This window comes from Bombina bombina, chromosome 4 (assembly GCF_027579735.1).
Source record: "Bombina bombina isolate aBomBom1 chromosome 4, aBomBom1.pri, whole genome shotgun sequence".
In the NCBI taxonomy this organism is placed as follows: Eukaryota; Metazoa; Chordata; class Amphibia; order Anura; family Bombinatoridae; genus Bombina; species Bombina bombina.
The window spans coordinates 38127884-38150717 of record NC_069502.1 but is presented as its reverse complement, the minus strand read 5'-3'; the positions used below and the strand labels follow the sequence as shown (position 1 = coordinate 38150717).

General features: G+C 36.5%; 1 protein-coding gene across 2 annotated transcripts in view; it reads left to right on the top strand.

The window, feature by feature from the left end:
* The window catches only part of LOC128655877 (DNA (cytosine-5)-methyltransferase 3A), an 877286-nt gene extending 875607 nt beyond the window's left edge, over positions 1-1679 (top strand). For both annotated transcript variants that reach the window (XM_053709465.1, XM_053709464.1), the window contains exon 23: positions 556-1679. In XM_053709465.1, coding sequence (XP_053565440.1) covers positions 556-697 — 142 coding nt within the window. In that variant the 3' untranslated portion in view covers positions 698-1679. The remainder of the gene's footprint in view (positions 1-555) is intronic.
* Positions 1680-22834: the final 21155 nt, after the last annotated feature.

Sequence of the window (22834 nt, the reverse complement as noted above, 5' to 3'; positions counted from 1 at the left end):
GGTGATACTTAACAGTTTTGCTGTGGTGCTCTTTGCCACCTCCTGCTGGCCAGTGATATTCCTAATAGTGATTAGCGATGATCTGTGGACTCATCGTGGCAAGAAATAAATAAATTTATCAGGTAAGCATAAATTTTGTTTTTCTTCTCTGTTCAGGCAATGAAGAACAGTTATAAATGAGGTATTAGAGCGTGCAACTAATTACTGTGTGGAATATTGTTGTGTAAAACCTGAATTCTGTAATTCCACAGAGTTAATTTGCCGGACAGTGCACAGTAATTTTATACGCACACTTTCTGAGGCACCCACTCCTGAGCATGTGAACAAGTTGATGGTGTATACATATACTAGTCTGTGATTGGCTGATGGTGCTCACATGACAGGGGACTGTAAAATGTGTGTGGGGTAATTTTATTAATTTTGTCTTCATTCAGAATAAGAGCTATTGATTGTCTTTTAATTATGCAGTTCTGTTGTATTTAATAGTACTTTAGTGTGCATGTTTCCTCTTCTAGTCTGCTAGTTGTCACTGAGTCTGTTTTATCGTTTCTGCAGGGTCTTTGGATTCCCAGTTCACTATACAGATGTCTCCAACATGAGCCGCTTGGCCAGGCAAAGGCTTTTGGGAAGGTCATGGAGCGTCCCAGTCATTCGTCACCTCTTTGCCCCCCTGAAGGATTATTTTGCCTGTGTTTAACCCACAAGGCATAGGGACCTGAGGCTAATCCCCCAACCTTCCAACTCCTTACAAACCTGCAAGAGCCTCACAACTCCATGCACCTCCACTGGGGGAAGAAGGAACCTAGAAAAAGTACAGTAGATTTTCTTTTGTTTTTAAAGAGCAAAACCACAGTGGAAACAAGACAGACGTTACCGGAAGCAATTGGGGAATTTTAAACCTGAGCAGACACTTTTACGTCTTTATTCTACACAAATGTCTACAGTTCTGTTTGTATCTGTGTTATCTGCTACTTTACAGGGAGAAGGGAGCATTTAGTTTCCCTTCAGTCCTAGATTTTAGTATTGTAAGACCAAGTCTTGCAAAAATAGCAAATAGGTGCTTCAGTTTTAAGCATTTTTTTTTACTTTTTCTTTTTGTGTGTGTAGATTTCCCCTCCTGCTCAAGCAGTAAATCATCACATTTGGCTTTTTCTTTGCTGTGCCGCGGCTCCTGTACCAGAAATATCCGCCATGTATGGAGCCTGCGTTTGGTACATCCAAACTGTTTTATCTAAGGCACAGACTGCAGTTAAAGGGCGAAAACACAAATGTAAAACTCACATCATTTTTGTCTTCGATGCTGTATTTTTGTCTCTGTAACACTTTAATGTATCTACTAACTAGTGCGGCTCCACTTTACGAGTAGCGCTACTTAGTAGCCAAGGCCCTGTATATCGATAACGGTTCCCCCCCCTTTCACTTTCCTTTTTATTCAAGTCAATACATTCTATGGGATTAAGTGATAGGGGTGGAAACGTATACAGACAACAAGCATTACAGCATTGAAACTGTTATTAGACAAAAATCATAACAGCAAATGACGACAAGTTTATTTTTTTACAGTATATTTGTGTGCCTCGTCAAGAACAGGCTTAAACCATGCAGCTCCTACATACAGCTCTGACCTCAAATACTGTTTACATATATACTGTATGCGTAATAACAGATCTGCATTAGAAGTGTGTGCATATTGTCTACATATAGAAATGCATGCCTGTGTCTATACTCATTATACATGCATACTAATATATATATAGATGTATGCCTGTGTCTATACTCATTATACATGCATACTAATATATATATAGATGTATGCCTGTGTCTATACTCATTATACATGCATACTAATATATATATAGATGTATGCCTGTGTCTATACTCATTATACATGCATACTAATATATATATAGATGTATGCCTGTGTCTATACTCATTATACATGCATACTAATATATATATAGATGCATGGCTGTGTCTATACTCATTATACATGCATACTAATATATATATAGATGCATGGCTGTGTCTATACTCATTATACATGCATACTAATATATATATATATATATATATATATATATATATAGATGTATGCCTGTGTCTATACTCATTATACATTCATACTTATATATATAGATGTATGCCTGTGTCTATACTCATTATACATGCATACTAATATATATATATATATATATATATATATATAGATGTATGCCTGTGTCTATACTCATTATACATGCATACAAATATATTTATATATATATATATAGATGCATGGCTGTGTCTATACTCATTATACATGCATACTAATATATATATATATATATATAGATGTATGCCTGTGTCTATACTCATTATACATGCATACTAATATATATATATATATATATAGATGTATGCCTGTGTCTATACTCATTATACATGCATACTAATATATATATATATATAGATGTATGCCTGTGTCTATACTCATTATACATGCATACTAATATATATATATATAGATGTATGCCTGTGTCTATACTCATTATACATGCATACTAATATATATATATATATATATATATATATATATATATATAGATGCATATATATATAGATGTATGCCTGTGTCTATACTCATTATACATGCATACTAATATATATATATATATATATAGATGCATGGCTGTGTCTATACTCATTATACATGCATACTAATATATATATATATATATATAGATGTATGCCTGTGTCTATACTCATTATACATGCATACTAATATATATATATATATATAGATGTATGCCTGTGTCTATACTCATTATACATGCATACTAATATATATATATATATATAGATGTATGCCTGTGTCTATACTCATTATACATGCATACTAATATATATATATATATATAGATTTATGCCTGTGTCTATACTCATTATACAATCATACTAATATATATATATATATATATATATATATATATATATATATATATAGATGCATATATATATAGATGTATGCCTGTGTCTATACTCATTATACATGCATACTAATATATATATATATATAGATGCATGGCTGTGTCTATACTCATTATACATGCATACTAATATATATATATATATAGATGCATGGCTGTGTCTATACTCATTATACATGCATACTAATATATATATAGATGTATGCCTGTGTCTATACTCATTATACATTCATACTTATATATATAGATGTATGCCTGTGTCTATACTCATTATACATGCATACTAATATATATATATATATATATATACACATATCTTTATATAGACACAAAGGGTAAATATTTACTATTGTTAAATTCTGGAAACAGCATCTATGCATGTATATATCATAGACACAGTGTATGCATTTCTCTTTAATAGGAGGCCTTCTGGTGTTCCCTTGTCTGTCATTGGGGCGGAATACTGTAATTCTGAACATGATGTGAATGTCTGAGTGCTTTGTATAATTTTACTTTCTTGGATTTTAGGCCATTGCCAAACCCTTTGAAAGGATAGATGCATATATTCGTATGCATTTGTATGATCATTTACGTATATGTACGTCACAGAACCGTGTTGAAATATTGTATGTGTGAATGCATGAATGGCAGATTTGTGTCATTAGCAATGAAGAGCTGATTTTTCTTCCTGTACATATGCACACACCTCTAATGGCTTCACATGGTACTACAAACTACTGTACAACAAAAATGGTGCTTACCAGCAGCGGGATGACTAAAAACATCAGCTTCCATGTTGCCTTAATAAAGAGCCTGTGTGATGTCTAACTGGCCACCGCGCAAAAGCAACTTATCCATGAGATATTTAGAGCTTCCTGAGATGTAACTATTTACAATGTTCAAGGAGTGACCTGGTGCTTTACTGATATGTGCCTAAAAAACATCTATGTACACATTGCTCAATGAGACTCACCAATAGTTATGGGGAATCCAGATCTGAACATCATGAGATGTCATCTCCATTCCCCACCTGTGCTGCCTCATATAATCTCATTGGGTTCTCTAATGTAACCAAGGCTTTACGGCAATATGAAAATGCACTTGAAATGGTATATGGCTGGAACTAAACTTGCTGAAACATTGTTAAGTATTTTACCAAGATATGAACCTCACAAACAGGCTATCATAGATCAGTGCTGGTTATTGTCAATCTGCTGGTGTGCCTTATTGCACTGAGCACAGGGGTCCTATTTTAAAAGGGTCAATCTCTTTTAGATCTGTTGATTCTCAATAATTAGGCAGAAAGTAAAAAGTCTTAGATATAATGGATAAGAGTATGAAGCCGGGTTAGGAAATACACTCATCAGAGACAGATTGTAGGAGAGTAGAAGCCGTTGTGCCATCAACAAGTTGCAGAGTGTAGCAGCAGCAATTCAGTGTGTTAATGTGACATATATCAAGAGGTGACACGTTCTGACATTTTATGTTTACATTCCTCAAAGAGGGGTGATCTGTATATATGTAGGCTGTATATTATAAAGAAATTAGATAAGGATTTTAATTAATTTCTGACAAGACCTCCACTACATCTGCTGTACATTTAAATGCTGCTGGCATATTCTACAATTTGTTGATGTCATATCCCGGAGAAAGGAGCCAAGACCACTAGTTTGGTGTTTAAAGATTTTACACAGCTAGCACAATTGATACAGGCAATGTATATGCTTATTAAACAGTAGCACAGAGTATTTATTAAACCCAATGAGCCAGACTGGAATAGATAGTGTAGAAATGACCACAGAAAGTGCTAGGCAATTTTGACATCTTATTTCTCATTAGCGCTTGATTCTTGAGAATATGTTGTAATCTATTGGTGCTATTCCATTACATGCCATGGGACCCATTTAAGAATGATCACAACCATTTCACTCTCATGTTTAATGGACTTATCTTTACATGGCTATCACATCTGGAGCCCTTACAGTGAATGGGAGATTATCTGTTTGTGATGCCTTTGCAGAGTTCATGATTCCACTTTGTGTCCTTGATTTAAGTGTTCCAACAACATATCCAGGTGTTGCCAGTCCACAACAGTTCAGGTCCAGTCTGTATTCTCCCTATACAGTCAGGATTTCAATATCTTGAGGAGCTATGCAATAGTAGCATCTAACATGGTTATTTTGGTGTAAGATAACCATAGTGGAAAGAGGTGAGTCCAGCTTAAATTCTGCATGAAGAATGTTGAGTAACCAAGTGTTGCTTCTTGGTGATCATGTGGTCCAAATCCAGCTCCCCAGACCCTGTTAGTGATATAGAAATTACACTGGTGCTTACTGTTAAGGCTGATATGTCCTTGACTCTCAAACTTACTGTATTAACGGGGTAATTCTCGTTGTGTGCTAAACTATAAAGGGGTTCTTCCAACAGGACAACTCAGGCTTGGGAAGCCTGATGCACCTCCCAACCTGCAATGGGAGGGGCAGTGATGTTTTTAGTCATTCCTAAACTCAATACAACATAAGCTGCGGTTTTATACTTCTATTTATACATGGGATTGTCTGGCAAATGTACTTGCTCAGTTCCTTTCATTGTAGGGACTAGCCATATTACTCTTCCTGTTTTACACTCAAGTCAATAATACTGGGTTTTAGAGTGATGGGGACGGAAACTGGCCCTTTTGGTCTCCGTGAATAAATATTCAAGACCAGGGGAGTTCCACAGCCTGTTTTCCCTTACAAATATTTTATATTCTCTTATGGTTAATTATGGTTTGTTTAAATGCAGCCTATCATTGAGGCTGCACCTTCATAGCCTCCCCTTGTTTTTAGGCTCTGCTGATGGTATTTAGATTTAAGAAAGGGGTTTTTGTTGTATAGGGGTGGATGTTGCTCTTCTGTTTCCTTCTTTGTATATGATGTGAACATTTTTATTTTGTATTTCCTTCTACTTGACTATTACGGGCTGTGCTATGTCACTCAGTGAAAAACCGTAAAAAAATACAACTCGTTTAACTGACTGCGCATCTTCCAAGTCTTTTTGTAACACTGTCCTCTCCTTCCAAATTGTAACTGTGATTATATCTGAAGAAACACTTTTATCTTGTTTTCCTGGTTCCATTTTTATTGTACTCAACAGCATCAGGCAGCTAGTTTGTGAAGGTCTTGAAACGCAGAAGGTGTAAAACAAGTCTCATGTCTCTACAGAGTCCACTGAAAAGTCTGGAGATGTCCTTGTAATTGGAATATTTGGGGCTTAATTCAGCACTGGGTTTAGCTAAAACAAAAATCACCATTAAACCTTGTGCTGTCAGGAAAGTTATAGAGCAAATCTTCTCTGGCAGCAAAATGGTTACATTACGTCATTTTGTTTACATTTCTTTGTAGCAGAGGTTTTTTTTAACCATGAGATCCACAAATATTTCATTTTTAATGAGAGATAAATTGCATCAAAACACAGTGAACCTACTGTAAATATTATGGATTGATAGTCTTCACATTTTTGTTTTCTCAAAATAGCAAAAGAAAAAAAAATACTGCAATAGAGGAAATTGATATTAACTACAAATGTAGCACCCACTTTTTACAAGCTTAAAGGGACACTGAATCCAAATGTTTACTTTCGTGATTCAGATAGAGCATAACATTTTAAGCAACTTTCTAATTTACTCCTATTATCAAATTCTCTTCATTCTTTTGGTATCTTTATTTGAAATGCAAGAATGTAAGTTTAGATGCCGGGCCATTTTTGGTGAACAACCTGGGTTGTTCTTGCTGATTGGTGGATAAATTCATCCACCAATAAAAAGTGGTGTCCAGAGTCCTGAACCAAAATAAAAGCCTAGTTGCCTTCTTTTTCAAATAAAGATAACAAGAGAACAAAGAAAAATTGATAATAGGAGTAAATTAGAAATGTTCTTAAAATTGCATGCTCTATCTGAATCACGAATGTAAAAATTGGGTTCTGTGTCCCTTTAAGTTTTAATCAGAAGAGTTTTGCTTTATATTTATTTACCCTTTTATGTGCCGGTCTCTGGTGGCCAAAGGGTTAAACCTCTGTAAGTCGCAGTATACACACCAGGTGCAGGGGCTAATCCCACTGCAAATGCCCCTCTAACCCCAGAATGCCATAGGGCTGTCCTCTAGCTTTATTTTAAATATCCTTTGCGTACTGTGGTCAATTCATGCACAGATAAAAATAGTATTTTAACTTTATATCACACCAAATTACATTTTTTTTATTAATGTCTCCTTGAAACTTAAATGTTAAAAGCTGAGATATAAAATTACGTATTATAAAAAAAGGGACTTAAAACTCAAAATTAAAGTGAGAGTAAACCCTAGCGTTTTACAAATGCTAGGATTGACTATTGAAACAAATAAAGGGGACTTTTATTCATGAAGTATAAGATACCTCATGTAGAAAGCTCCTTTATTTGTTTCAATCGATCGCCGTTCTTAGCTGTTTTGGCAGCCCACGGTTAAAAAAATTTTTTGCTAAGAGGTGACGTTTTCACCTCTTATTATTATTATCGGTTATTTGTAGAGCGCCAACAGATTCCGCAGCAATTTTTTTGCTAAGAGGTGACGTTTTCACCTCTTAGCCAATAGCCGTGCGGTAAATCCAGCTTGGCACCCATGGGAGCCAGATTTACTGCACGGCTATTGGCTAAGAGGTGAAAACGTCACCTCTTAGCAAAAAAATTTTTTAGCCGTGGGCTGCTGTACCAGGTAAAAACAGTGATCGGTTGAAACAAATAAAGGAGCTTTCTACATGAAGTATCTTATACTTATCTTATACTTCATGAATGAAAGTCCCCTTTATTTGTTTCAATAGTCAATCCTAGGTTTGTAAAACGCTAGGGTTTACTTTCACTTTAAAATTAACTTTAATGTTTTTCACTTTTAAGTAGAAGTTTTGTGATACGCTTGTGTGAGAACATTTACTGTGCACAAAGCATATGTACATACACCTCATGAGCCTGCTCAGAGAGCATATTCTGTATAAGCAGTGACTCACTGGTTATCTCAGCAGCGCCTCCATAGGCTCTCTGTGCCGGTAGTGCTATCGCTGATACAGGCATAAGGTTTACTATACGCATATTTGCTACTATATGTGCATAGCCAAATGCTTTCAGTTCTGAGTTTTATGTCCCTTGAAGGATTTGTGTCTTAGGGCCTTGTGATCAAAAACTCACCGGAATAGAAAGAAATCTTTGGGGGCTTTGAATGGGCATTATATTGTAAAGTCTTTGTCTCCTGTCACATAAAGAACCTGAGATAAACAGCTCTCATGATAAAATTGTTTGAGTTATCTCACAGTACTGATGAGACTTGTTAGATAATCTCACCAGACCAGAGAGCCTTAGCTCACGGAGCCCTTAGACACACGTCTGTTACGGGACATAAAACTCAGAACTGCTGATTTCTAGAAGACATTTACCATAATCGTGACATATAAACACAAATTGTGCTCTTTAAACCCGGGATAAATAGACACCTCACAATGATCCTCACCATAAACTGGCACATTTTTATACAAAAGAAAAAGCAAGCTGCCCAGAATTTAGCGGAAACAAATATTTTAAGATTATTTATATTTTTACATTTTGAAAAGCTTTGAAAAACATTTTTTTATATATATATGAATATTAGCTCTTTTGTTTTAAATGCAGTAATATTGTATTCAATTCCCCCAGATGATGTCATAGCCACGTACTGAAGCCTCCTTCAGACCACAGTCACTGCCAGTCCTGGTTAATTATGTTTTTTTATGAAATATCCTTCAGCTGAGCTACATATGTGACGATCATGCTGGCAGTGAGGGTGTTTGCTGTCACAGATGATGATGCCCATTTAAAAATGGGATCTGCCCTGTGGGAATCTGACCATATTAGGTACTTTCTCTGTGAACATAGAAAAGCTCCATAGGACTCAACATTATAGCATAATGTTCTGGCAGCTAATTTAAAGGGACAGTTAACACCTTGAGATTTGTTATATAAAATGTTTAGCTGTAATGAAACAACTTTGCAATATAGTTTCATTGTTTTGCCCCTTTTTCATGTAATTTTGCTCTGAAAATTGAGCAATTTTTAGTTCTCTTAACATGAAAAGCTCCTGCTGACTCCTCAAGGCTAACTCTGCTACATATATGTCCCCTATTGGCTTTAACTGATGACTGCAAAACATTATACTACATTATGACTATGGCTAATCCTTATTTTCTGCAGACTAAAGCCCATATTGCCTGTCCCAAGTGGTGGGCTCAGTTTGGCTTTTGAAAAAAAAAAAATTGCTGTAAAAAAGGTGTTAATTTGTTTTTAAAAATGCTAAGACTTTACTGATAGCAACAGAACAGAATGTCTGTAATTACAGGGGGCTTCCTGAGTTAGTCCTACCTACACTTCACAATATACTGAAATAGGTACAAAGCACAGCTAGTTGTATATTGTATTGCCTGTAATAATGTGCAGTTAGGTGTTTGATCAGAGTCTGACCACTCAGTACTAACTAGCTGTAATAGCAACATGCCCTTCTTATGTATTAGGGTACACAAGCAATATAGACCTTCCTGGCCGGCTGATAAACCAGGGAACAGAGGTGACCAGGAGAGAGGGCGATTAGAGGTGGTATCAGATTACTGGTTTACTCTCTAGTAGGGAAAATGGTGCCCAGGAATTCATTTATAAAACATATTAATAAATAGTCTCCATGTCTGTGTGTTCTGTATCTAGCATGTTAGGTCCCTCAGAAGCTTGTACGGGGCCACATACTCAGATATAACACAACACTGTACATAATGACCTGCAAATAAAACCACAGCAGCAGCTGTCGGCCCCAACATTAAACACATGAATTGTATAATAAACAAATACAAAATACAAAGACAATGCAATGGCACAACTATGAATTTCATTATTTTTCCCTGCCCTGTGTCATGTGGCAGGCTTTGGCAAATCACAGACTCCTATACACTTGTGAACATTTGCACATGCTCAGTATGAGCTGGTGTCTCAGAAAGTGTGCATATAAAATGATTGTGCATTAAGTGAATTGAAAAAAAAATAATAATTGTGTGTTCTATGAATCAGACAGTTTAACTTTAGGTCCCCTTTATTAACCCTTTGTGCACATACACTGAATACTTACAGAACCATGAGAAAGGGACACCCTATCTAAGGACACACACTGAACCCAAAACAAGCCCAGCATTGCCCACCATCACACTGGTGTAGCATTATCACATTTATGTTTTCTTATCAACCAATAAACTTATATAGCCAATGCTATAGCTCACTAGCTGGGTGAATATGCAGCTGACAGATTAGCACAAGCTATAAATGATACCCTAGTTACGTACAAATCAGTAGCTCACTAGCTGGGTGAATATGCAGCTGACACATTGGCACAAACTATAAATGATACCCTAGTAACGTACAAATCAGTAGCTCACTAGCTGGTTGAATATGCAGCTGACACATTGGCACAAACTATAAATGATACCCTAGTAACGTACAAATCAGTAGCTCACTAGCTGGGTGAATATGCAGCTGACTCATTGGCACAAGCTATAAATGATACCCTAGTTACGTACAAATCAGTAGCTCACTAGCTTGGTGAATATGCAGCTGACACATTGGCACAAGCTATAAATGATACCCTAGTAACGTACACATCAGTAGCTCACTAGCTGGGTGAATATGCAGCTGACTCATTGGCACAAGCTATAAATGATACCCTAGTTACGTACAAATCAGTAGCTCACTAGCTTGGTGAATATGCAGCTGACACATTGGCACAAACTATAAATGATATCCTAGTAACGTACAAATCAGTAGCTCACTAGCTGGGTGAATATGCAGCTGACAAGCTATAAATTATACCCTAGTAACGTACAAATCAGTAGCTCACTAGCTGGGTGAATATGCAGCTGACAAGCTATAAATTATACCCTAGTAACGTACAAATCAGTAGCTCACTAGCTGGGTGAATATGCAGCTGACTCATTGGCACAAGCTATAAATGATTCCCTAGTAACGTACAAATCAGTAGCTCACTAGCTGGTTGAATATGCAGCTGACACATTAGCACAAGCTATAAATTATACCCTAGTTACGTACAAATCAGTAGCTCACTAGCTGGGTGAATATGCAGCTGACGCATTGGCACAAGCTATAAATGATACCCTAGTAACGTACAAATCAGTAGCTCACTAGCTTGGTGAATATGCAGCTGACACATTGGCACAAGCTATAAATGATACCCTAGTTAGGTACAAATCAGTAGCTCACTAGCTGGGTGAATATGCATCTAACTCATTGGCACAAGCTATAAATTATACCCTAGTAACGTACAAATCAGTAGCTCACTAGCTGGGTGAATATGCAGCTGACAAGCTATAAATTATACCCTAGTAACGTACAAATCAGTAGCTCACTAGCTGGGTGAATATGCAGCTGACACATTGGCACAAGCTATAAATTATACCCTAGTAATGTACAAATCAGTAGCTCACTAGCTGGGTGAATATGCAGCTGACAAGCTATAAATTATACCCTAGTAACGTACAAATCAGTAGCTCACTAGCTGGGTGAATATGCAGCTGACACATTGGCACAAGCTATAAATTATACCCTAGTTAGGTACAAATCAGTAGCTCACTAGCTGGGTGAATATGCATCTAACTCATTGGCACAAGCTATAAATTATACCCTAGTAACGTACAAATCAGTAGCTCACTAGCTGGGTGAATATGCAGCTGACAAGCTATAAATTATACCCTAGTAACGTACAAATCAGTAGCTCACTAGCTGGGTGAATATGCAGCTGACACATTGGCACAAGCTATAAATTATACCCTAGTAATGTACAAATCAGTAGCTCACTAGCTGGGTGAATATGCAGCTGACAAGCTATAAATTATACCCTAGTAACGTACAAATCAGTAGCTCACTAGCTGGGTGAATATGCAGCTGACTCATTGGCACAAGCTATAAATGATTCCCTAGTAACGTACAAATCAGTAGCTCACTAGCTGGGTGAATATGCAGCTGACACATTGGCACAAGCTATAAATTATACCCTAGTTACGTACAAATCAGTAGCTCACTAGCTGGGTGAATATGCAGCTGACGCATTGGCACAAGCTATAAATGATACCCTAGTAACGTACAAATCAGTAGCTCACAAGCTGGGTGAATATGCAGCTGACACATTGGCACAAGCTATAAATGATACCCTAGTTACGTACAAATCAGTAGCTCACTAGCTGGGTGAATATGCAGCTGACACATTAGCACAAGCTATAAATTATACCCTAGTTACGTACAAATCAGTAGCTCACTAGCTGGGTGAATATGCAGCTGACACATTGGCACAAGCTATAAATGATACCCTAGTAACGTACAAATCAGTAGCTCACTAGCTGGGTGAATATGCAGCTGACTCATTGGCACAAGCTATAAATGATACCCTAGTAACATACAAATCAGTAGCTCACTAGCTGGGTGAATATGCAGCTGATGCATTAGCACAAGCTATAAATGATACCCTAGTTACGTACAAATCAGTAGCTCACTAGCTGGGTGAATATGCAGCTGACTCATTGGCACAAGCTATAAATGATACCCTAGTAACGTACAAATCAGTAGCTCACTAGCTGGGTGAATATGCAGCTGACGCATTAGCACAAGCTATAAATGATACCCTAGTAACGTACAAATCAGTAGCTCACTAGCTGGGTGAATATGCAGCTGACACATTAGCACAAGCTATAAATTATACCCTAGTTATGTACAAATCAGTAGCTCACTAGCTGGGTGAATATGCAGCTGACACATTAGCACAAGCTATAAATGATACCCTAGTTACGTACAAATCAGTAACTTACTAGCTGGGTGAATATGCAGCTGACACATTGGCACAAGCTATAAATGATACCCTAGTTACGTACAAATCAGTAGCTCACTAGCTGGGTGAATATGCAGCTGACGCATTGGCACAAGCTATAAATTATACCCTAGTAACGTACATATCAGTAGCTCACTAGCTTGGTGAATATGCAGCTGACACATTGGCACAAGCTATAAATGATACCCTAGTAACGTACAAATCAGTAGCTCACTAGCTGGGTGAATATGCAGCTGACACATTAGCACAAGCTATAAATGATACCCTAGTAACGTATAAATCAGTAGCTCACTAGCTGGGTGAATATGCAGCTGACAGATTAGCACAAGCTATAAATGATACCCTAGTAACGTACAAATCAGTAGCTCACTAGCTGGGTGAATATGCAGCTGACACATTAGCACAAGCTATAAATTATACCCTAGTTACGTACAAATCAGTAGCTCACTAGCTGGGTGAATATGCAGCTGACACATTAGCACAAGCTATAAATTATACCCTAGTAACGTACAAATCAGTAGCTCACTAGCTGGGTGAATATGCAGCTGACACATTAGCACAAGCTATAAATGATACCCTAGTAACGTACAAATCAGTAGCTCACTAGCTGGGTGAATATGCAGCTGACACATTAGCACAAGCTATAAATTATACCCTAGTAATGTACAAATCAGTAGCTCACTAGCTGGGTGAATATGCAGCTGACACATTAGCACAAGCTATAAATTATACCCTAGTAACGTACAAATCAGTAGCTCACTAGCTGGGTGAATATGCAGCTGACACATTAGCACAAGCTATAAATGATACCCTAGTAACGTACAAATCAGTAACTTACTAGCTGGGTGAATATGCAGCTGACACATTGGCACAAGCTATAAATTATACCCTAGTAATGTAAAAATCAGTAGCTCTATCCTTACGTTTATCAGGATTCCATCTGGGGAACTTTTCACTTTCTCCCAGTTTGTGCCATTGAGTCCTAAATTGATGCAGTCACCAGTAAGCTCACCAGACTGTGCACAAGTGCATAGAAGAGAGACATACAGAAGCAGATAAGAAAGCTAGAGTTTGACACACATTTCCTTTTGAAGTGTAAGCGTTGCTTCCAGAACTAGGTGCACTAAGAGGTCCTGTTATTCTGGGCATCCTGAAAAACCAGTCCCGTTCTCTCCTATAACACACGTTTTCTGTTATCTACTCTCCTCAATAACTTGTGCCCCGTGTACCAGAAGAACAGTGCTGCTCTATGCACAATGAGGTTTGTGGAACAAAAAGTTAAAACTATACATTAGAGTCTGTATAATTCTTTAATAAACATTTTTTGAACTAGAATAGAATGTACTACACTTTAGAAATAAACATTAACCCCTTCAGTAACGGAAATTTCAGAGAAAAACTTGCCCAAAATACCAGAGAATTTCACTCCATTTAAACAGAAACAGCCCTTGTTTGTTTTTATTTACAACCCAAGGTATTGATTTAGGCCCATTTTGGTATATTTCATGCCACCATTTCTCCACCAAATTTGATCATTTGAAAAAAAAAAATAATGTATTCACAAACTTTGGGTTTCTCACTTCTCTGGGATCCTTTTTGTTCAGAAATAGCAGACATTATGGTCTATCATTGGTTTTTGGTAATTAGAAGGCTGCTGATTGCAGCTGTGCACCACATTTCTGAAATTCCCAGCAGTGAATGGGTTAATTAGCTGGTAAGGGTAATACTAATGTAATGTAGGTATTAGCCTCCCAACTGACACTTCCCACCTCCCTGATCCCTCCCAAACAGCTCCCCCCCCCCCCCCCCCACACACACACACCATACTCCTCACCAAAATCTTAGGTACTTGCAGACAGTCTGCCAAATTAGAGTATTAAAGTATTAAATTGTATTTACTTACTACCAAAATAGTTTGACAACATATTGAAACACAGGTAAACTATTATAGGCAGCTAAAAATGAATATTTTTACGTGAGATCTTTACAGCACATTAAAATATTTAAAAATAATAAAAGGTATAAAACTATTTTTACAATAAAGGTTTTGTAGTTATAGACATTCAGAATGGTATGTCTGATGCTTTAGCATCCAGAGAGCTGAGACCTTAAATGATAAAATAGCATATTCCATGCTAAAATTGTAATTTCTTGGATTTGAACAAAGATTGATTTTACCTATTACAAAATATTGGTGGGGGAACACCACAGTTTTACAGATGGCCACTAGATGGCAATGTTGCCCTAGTCATAGAACCATAAAATATAAAAAAATGTTTTTATAGAAAGATGATTGTTGAATAAAGTCACAAAATTCACTGTGGTGCTCAATATATTTAGGCTACATATAAAGTAAATAAAACATAGACATTTATTATATTGCTTGACAAGTTAATTAAATCCTTGCTTAGGGCAATGTGACATTTGTACAGAGAGTCACTGAGCACAATCTATTTTTTGTCATAACCAAAAATAAATTCATGTAAAAAGCTTAGATTTGGAGAATGTATTGAGTTTGTAAGAATGTATAGGGTGTCTGTGCTGCCTGTATCAGGTGTGTACTGCACAGCATTATGTGCAGTGTCTGAAATGGTTTCCCTGCACTGTTTCTCAAGCTTTTACCCTAAGAAGTTTCAGACATTGATTAAACTGCTGTGATTGCCATTATAAGACAAATGTTTGGTGTTATTAAACTTTAATGCTGTCACTTCCTGCAACACTAGTATGGCTGAAGCACATTGTCTGTACTAGAACTCAGCGTAAAGCCAAAAAACTCTTTGTTTGCTACTTGATAATAACAACAAAGTGCTGCACAGCAGAGTCAGATTTAAAGGGACAGTAAAGCCAAAAAACTCTTTGTTTGCTACTTGATAATAACAACAAAGTGCTGCACAGACTTAGTTTTGTGTTACTAGCAGGTCAGATTTAAAGGGACAGTAAAGACAAAATTAAACTTTCAAGATTCTGATAAAAGCAGCCATTTTCAACAATTTTCCAATTTACTTCTTTTATCAAATTTGCTTTGCTCTGTAGGTATCTTTTATTGAAGAGTAAAACTAGGTAGGCTCATAAGGAGTGCGCACGTGTCCTTAGTACTCTATGGCAGCAGTGTTTTGCAACATTGTATAACAAAGCTATGAATAATGTTGAGTACTAAAGAAACGTGCACACTCCTTATGAGCCTACCTAGTTTTACTCTTCAATAAAAGATACCTAGAGGACAAAGCAAATTTGAAAACAGAAGTAAATTTGAAAATTGCTGCTCTATCTGTATTATAAATGTTTAATCTTGACTTTACTGTCCCTTTAAACATTCAGTGCCACTAGGGTTTTAAAGTCACATGCGCACGTGCCCACAAACCTATACCTGTTTAGGAAGCGCCTGTTTATTCTCCAGGATAACTTCTGACTTTACTAGGCAGCCTAGCATACAGAAAGATGGTAGGGAGAGAGTTTTGCAAAACATTATCACTTAAAGGGACATAAAACCCAAAATATTTCTTTCATGATTCAGATAGAGCATACCAGGTTGTCCCTTTAAGCAGGCAGTAAGGTACCCTCTGACATTAGGCATTTGTCACCTACATTTTAACTGCAACAGAATCTAGATCTGTTTCATACACTACAGTCAAAACTCCATAGTACTGTTTCATTATCAGAAAGCAAAATGAGCACACTGACCGGGGGATGCCCTATATTTACACCTTCTTGACCACAATAAAGATGGAGTCTCAGCCACTAATAAGCAGACTAACAATGAACTAATGCAGCCAGGGGGTTACATATGAATACACAGGTTATCATAAGCTAATATCAAGTATTATGGTAACACTCTTTGTAATTCTGTTATTTCCTCAGAGAAATCAGAGTTAGTGATATTATTTCATGCATTACATAGATCTCTAACCATATCTTGCTTTGTAAATGAGTCACTGTGTATTCCAATACATCTGAGCTTGTTGACAGCAATGAAATAGGAACGTTTCACTTAATATTTAAGGGTCGAGGGATAAGCACGATGGGCTCATGTGGATATGAGTTGGACATCTATGGTGCTGACATTTAGAGAGTATTTGATGTAATCAAGAAAAGCAGACATCAATTTCTTAGGTAAATAAGAGAAAATATAAGATTCTTAATAAATAGGTATAGTCCTGCAAGACTGATATATAAACATATAACTAAGTAAATGAGGTATTAGACGTTCTGTAGTTGATTACTAGTAATATATCCATAGTGCTTTACAAAGGGAAGTGCATTGCCCAGCTTTGAAGAGCTATAAAGTTTGTCCACTAAAAGTTGTCACTATTTGCTCCATGTTTTCTGCCATTAGACATAGAATAAGGATCCAAAGCTTTTTATTTTTTTTATCTTCGATCCAAAACAAAGTAACAAACCAACTCCTTGTCGCTTGCAGTTTATGGGGTGTCCATGCTCAGAACTAAACTCCCAGAGAGACTATAGTGACCTCCCAGCTCCTGACCATCTATTAGAGGGTAGAGAACTCCTATCAGTTGATCACATAATAGCTTTTTGTCTCTAATGAGGAAAGGGACTTGGTATTTTTTTGATGTTTGCTAAGAAGGAGAAATAGTGAGGTTTAACTGAGACTGACCAGAATTGCTTTGAGGTGCAAGAGTCAGCTCTGTGGCTAAAATATTTATATTGTTATGGCAAAACAAAAACCCACCCACAAGGGCACTCCAGCATACCAGAGAAGCTTGTAACGACATAGGGGAATTAATAAAAAAAATAACACGTGTTGTGCCTTTTATGCAAAGAAAGATAGACTGATAAATACATAGTTCAATAGACAGATATACGCTAGATAAAAATTGATATAGATAAATAGATATTGATAGAGGTAGATGCCTACATACACATGTGGGTACTTTGATGTGTGTGTTGCTGCCTTTGTCTCATTTGATCCTAAAACAGTTGAAATATCTCTCTTCTTAAAGCAAGTGGGGAACTTGTGTATCGTTCTGCTATGTGTAGATTAGCTTGACAAGTCCACCCTGTTTTTGAACAGCAATTTCACCCAGTGCAACTAACAGAGGTGCAAAGAATACAAGTTGTTTCCTGTAGCAATACATGCTGAGTAAAGGGGATACTTGGCTTTGATTACTGGGTGCCCATATTGTATGCGGTTCTCTCACGTTTTTTGCTATACACTTTGCTTTTGAATTGGGTTGGACTGAAAGAAGGATACAGATCTTTAGGTAGCATCACACTGATCAATTCCCAGTGAAGGCAGTGATAGTATCAGCTCAGATCTTCAATAAGCAGGATATAAAACTGATCAGCTGATCTTCAATAAGCAGGATATAAAACTGATCAGCTGATCTTCAATAAGCAGGATATAAAACTGATCAGTTGATCTTCAATAAGCAGGATATAAAACTGATCAGCTGATCTTCAATAAGCAGGATATAAAACTGATCAGCTGATCTTCAATAAGCAGGATATAAAACTCATCAGCTGATCTTCAATAAGCAGGATATAAAACTGATCAGCTGATCTTCAATAAGCAGGATATAAAACTGATCAGCTGATCTTCAATAAGCAGGATATAAAACTGATCAGCTGATCTTCAATAAGCAGGATATAAAACTGATCAGCTGATCATTTCTGAGAGGAGTAAAGACCTAGGGGCCGATTTATTAAACATCTGTCCGACATGATCCGTATCATGTCCAACAGACAACACTGAATGCACAAACAGTTCTGATGAATTGCTTGTGCAATTCTGCCCCCCTGCAGATTTGCGGCCAATCGGCCACTAGCAGGGGGTGTCAATCAACCCGATCGTATCTGATCGGGTTGATTGCTGTCCGCTGCTCAGAGTTAAGGAGCAGCCATCTTAAGACTGCTGCGTCTTAACTGCTGTTTCCAGCGAACCTGAAGGCTTGCGCGGAAACAGGGGGATCAGGGGCCATTCAGCCCTTGATAATTCGGCCCCCTAGTATCAGTGAGCATAATCTGGGATCTAGACCTCAGGTAGTATGATATGTTTCTGCTAGGTTAGAGATAACCTGATCTACTTTATTCTCTTGAAAGGACAGTGGCTTGTTATTAGCAAACTCTACCAGACTCTTGTATGACTCATTTTATCACTGCCAGGTCAAAAACAGATCTATAGTATGGGTCTGAACATCACAGGGACATCTACAACACAAGACCTTGGGCTGTTGAACTATCGGTTGCACAAAAGCAGTGGGCAAGATTTCACAAGAGAGCTCTTGTGCAAACTTTTGCCAAGTGATAATACATAGCAAGTGGAATTTGTCTGCCTGCAGCATGACACATTTTCCTTATAATGAAGCACTTATAAACTCATTATGGTGCCCTGTAGCCAGTAACATACATACAACATCTCAGACACAGCCTCACCAGGCATTTATACATTCCTTGCCAAGTTCACTGAAGCAAACGGGGAAAGGTCAGTTCCTGCATCTATTTAATGCCTTTAACTGATAGGGTAGTTCTTACAGATGTATTTATGAACATGGCCTGATAGTTCTACATCTGTGAAAATGCTCATTGGCTTATAGGAACATTTCCCACAGCTGTAGAAATGCTCATTAGAGAACAGGAACACAAAAAATGAATTTGCCAATAAAGATAATCCTTGTTAGATGATAAACATAACTAAATTCTTCACATTCTTGTAATGATCTCTTCAACTGATCACATTTGATGATCTCATTTCTACCAGGTAGGCTTACAGACACACACCAACAGGCACACCCAATACATCAGGCTTACACTGGGTCTTGTATGAAATTACTGTACAGTACTTCCCAACTTGCTTACATTCATTATGTATGGAGAGGTCGCTTCAGTCAGAAAAACCTGTCCAATGTTTTTGTTATTCTGTGGAGTCTAGAAAATTAACCATAATTTTAGAATTGGATAATAAAAACCTCTCCATTCTTAGTGTATATAAGCCACAAATATACAAAATCTGTCAGAGACACACAGTAACTAAGATACTCTGATCTCAAACACATTAGTATTTTGTACACTCCCTGCTTGGGAATGAGTGCTCCAGTGGAAAGATTGTGAAATTCTAAGCAACCACATGTTCCCTATCAGACGTAATAATTCTTACACCATCTGTCAAGCACATTATTTGTCAAATGCAATGGGTAAGATTTTGTTGTAACATTATTTCCATGTTAGTTACTTGGAAAATCTTCATTACAGTCTGTAACAATTGTTTCACCTGCGTTAGGATATGTCCCAGAGAATTCTAGGTAGTTGATGCCCATATAAGAACTGTTAGACTCAATATTAGAAGGCTAATGTGATGCATTGTGTTAATATTTTTTTATATAAACTTACAGAAAAGACAGAAAATGGAAACCTGACCTGAAATAAGCTCTAAACCTACTAGGTTCAGTTCTATGTTGGTTGATATATCTGATTAATTTGAATCAGAGCTACAGAATTTTGTGGCGCTATACAAATAAATAATAATAATAAAGTCCCCAGACACATAGTGTAGGTGAGTGTGTAGGTTGCTGAAGGTGTAATATTTGATTTGCTCCGTATAGGAGTTGTGCCTTCTTTCTTGACCTGGAATTTTGTTCTGCGTATATAGTAGAAAAGGGATTGTTATTGAAGACCATTTTATAATGTCTTCTGACAGTGTTAGATAACACGTTGAGTGTCTTCTACCACTGGAAGACATCAAATGTTCCCTTAGTAAATATGGCGCTTTTCATGTGGATTAAGAAAAATAATTGGCTTACCATTTTTACCTTCATATATTTCATGGTTTTTGATTGTGTAAAAGGTGCTAGGACATTGATTTTTAATTTCATATTTTATAATTATTATTATTAATTATTTTTATTTTTTTTACTTTGGCACAGCCCTGAGTGAAATTAAAAGTATAAAAAAATAAAAATCAATAAAAAAAAAACATAAAATATAAAAAATGCCTGAATTCCTTAAAGCAAGAAGAAGGTGGTAGGTGATTTTAAAAGGTGCTAAACATTTTATGATATATATATATTGTTAAATTAAATCTATCTGGTCAATGACTGACTGTTTTACTTACTTTTATGGTCTTTATTTCTGCTTCCTTGTTATTTTTTATAGTGCTGTTCAATGAAAGCACTGTTAATTTACTCTTCTATATTATTATTACAAATACAAATGAAACAAAAAGGCATTTTAACTTTGTACTTGAAATAAATACAAGAAAAAAAATTGAAAAAAAAATCAGCAAGCAAAAGATTTTATGTGTTTTAGCCTAGACATATAAATAGTTGGTGCTTTATCTCTTTGTGACAATTATGTATACTGAATTGAAAAAATAAAATATGTAGAGAATTTGGTAACTTTTACTGTTACATATGACATCTGTATCACGTACTATCCATGTTAGAAATTGGTTTATGATATTTTATTCTCACATTCCATGCAGAAAAAAATGTATCAGTCTATTTCTCCTTTTATCTAAGTTAAAAACAATGTTCCTTTTCATTATGTTATTTCATGTTCTCATATCTTCACATTCTTCGGAAATTGTGCAGGTTTTAATAGTGGCTTTTCATGCTGGTTTAATTTATCCACTTTTCTAGACTGTATTTTTCACAATAGAAGTCTGACCATGACAATCTGACTGGGAGATAAAATATCTTAATGTAACGGGTGTTGAGCATGCCCTGACTCTCAACCACATGGAACTAGTCCATTAAAAAACTCTTGTAGCATTGTAGCAGTTATTATAATAATTTGTGGTTCTGTTACTTGTGAACCCTCACAGTTATACTGTCATGGTTTTAAGATCCTGGTTTGTTGGTCCATTTTCCCAAACATTTGTAGAGTGAATCATTGGATTGGCACAAGTTGCAAACCAAAAAGTCACATTTACAATACACGCTTTCATGTGTTGCAGGTAAATTTTGTGAGTAGGAAAGTAACGCTCCACTCAAATGTGCACAGAGGTGGCGGCCAAGAATGTCGTCAATGTGTCGTTTATGTCAGAAACATTTATATGCTTACGTTTTTTTAACTTTCTTCTCGTGCAGTTTTGAAAAGTGTCCTGTTTCTAGTTCTCACAAATATCAGGACTGCAAAATTGTAATATCTATGGTCAGGATTAAATTCCAGGAACCAAATCAGCTTAACATGTAAGGCAATATATGGCAGTGACTTGTAATTTGTGTCACATCCTTTGCTTTAACCTCTACAATGCTGCTTTGTGATTATTTAGCATTGGTTGGGTTGTTCTTTATTTCCTTTTTAGGGCTGCTTCAATATTTATTGACAATTATAATGTATATTTCACCAAAAGGTTGTTGGAAGGAGATGCGCAGGTGGAGAAGGGAGAAGTTGAAAGAAAGCAATGTTTTTTTTTTGTTTGTTTTTTTAGGGGGCAGTTTTGCATAAAAATGCCCTTCATCTTGTGTTGGCATTCTCTTGTATCTCTGTGTTATTGATTCTTGTGGCATAGCTGTATATGAAATACAAATATGAGGGTCTCTGCCTGCAGCAGATGGTCCAGTTTGTCCGTTCGCCTCATATTTTTTTGGATCCCAGAAAAATATAGAGAAATAAAGAATTAAAAAAAAAAGGTCTCTGTGTTATTTGTTTGCTGAAAATGTACAACACACACATAGAAATAAATATTTATAGGTTTAAAAAGAAATACAAAACAATCTGGCCCATAGATTCCCTTTCATATCATTGCTGGTGTCTTTTAACCTATTGTTACCCTTCACATCAGAGGGACAAGGTGAGTGAAGTTATTTTTCATCAGTTTGTTATGCATTATTTCCCAATAACAGCACTTTCAGCATTCACTGCACACCTTGATATAGTTTTGGGTCCTGTTTAGTGCCTATAATGACTAACAGACACTTGATTGTTAGTTGACTAGAGCTTGGTGATTGCTGATAGACTCAAGATGACAATGAATCTACTTGATTGGTCTATTTGACCACA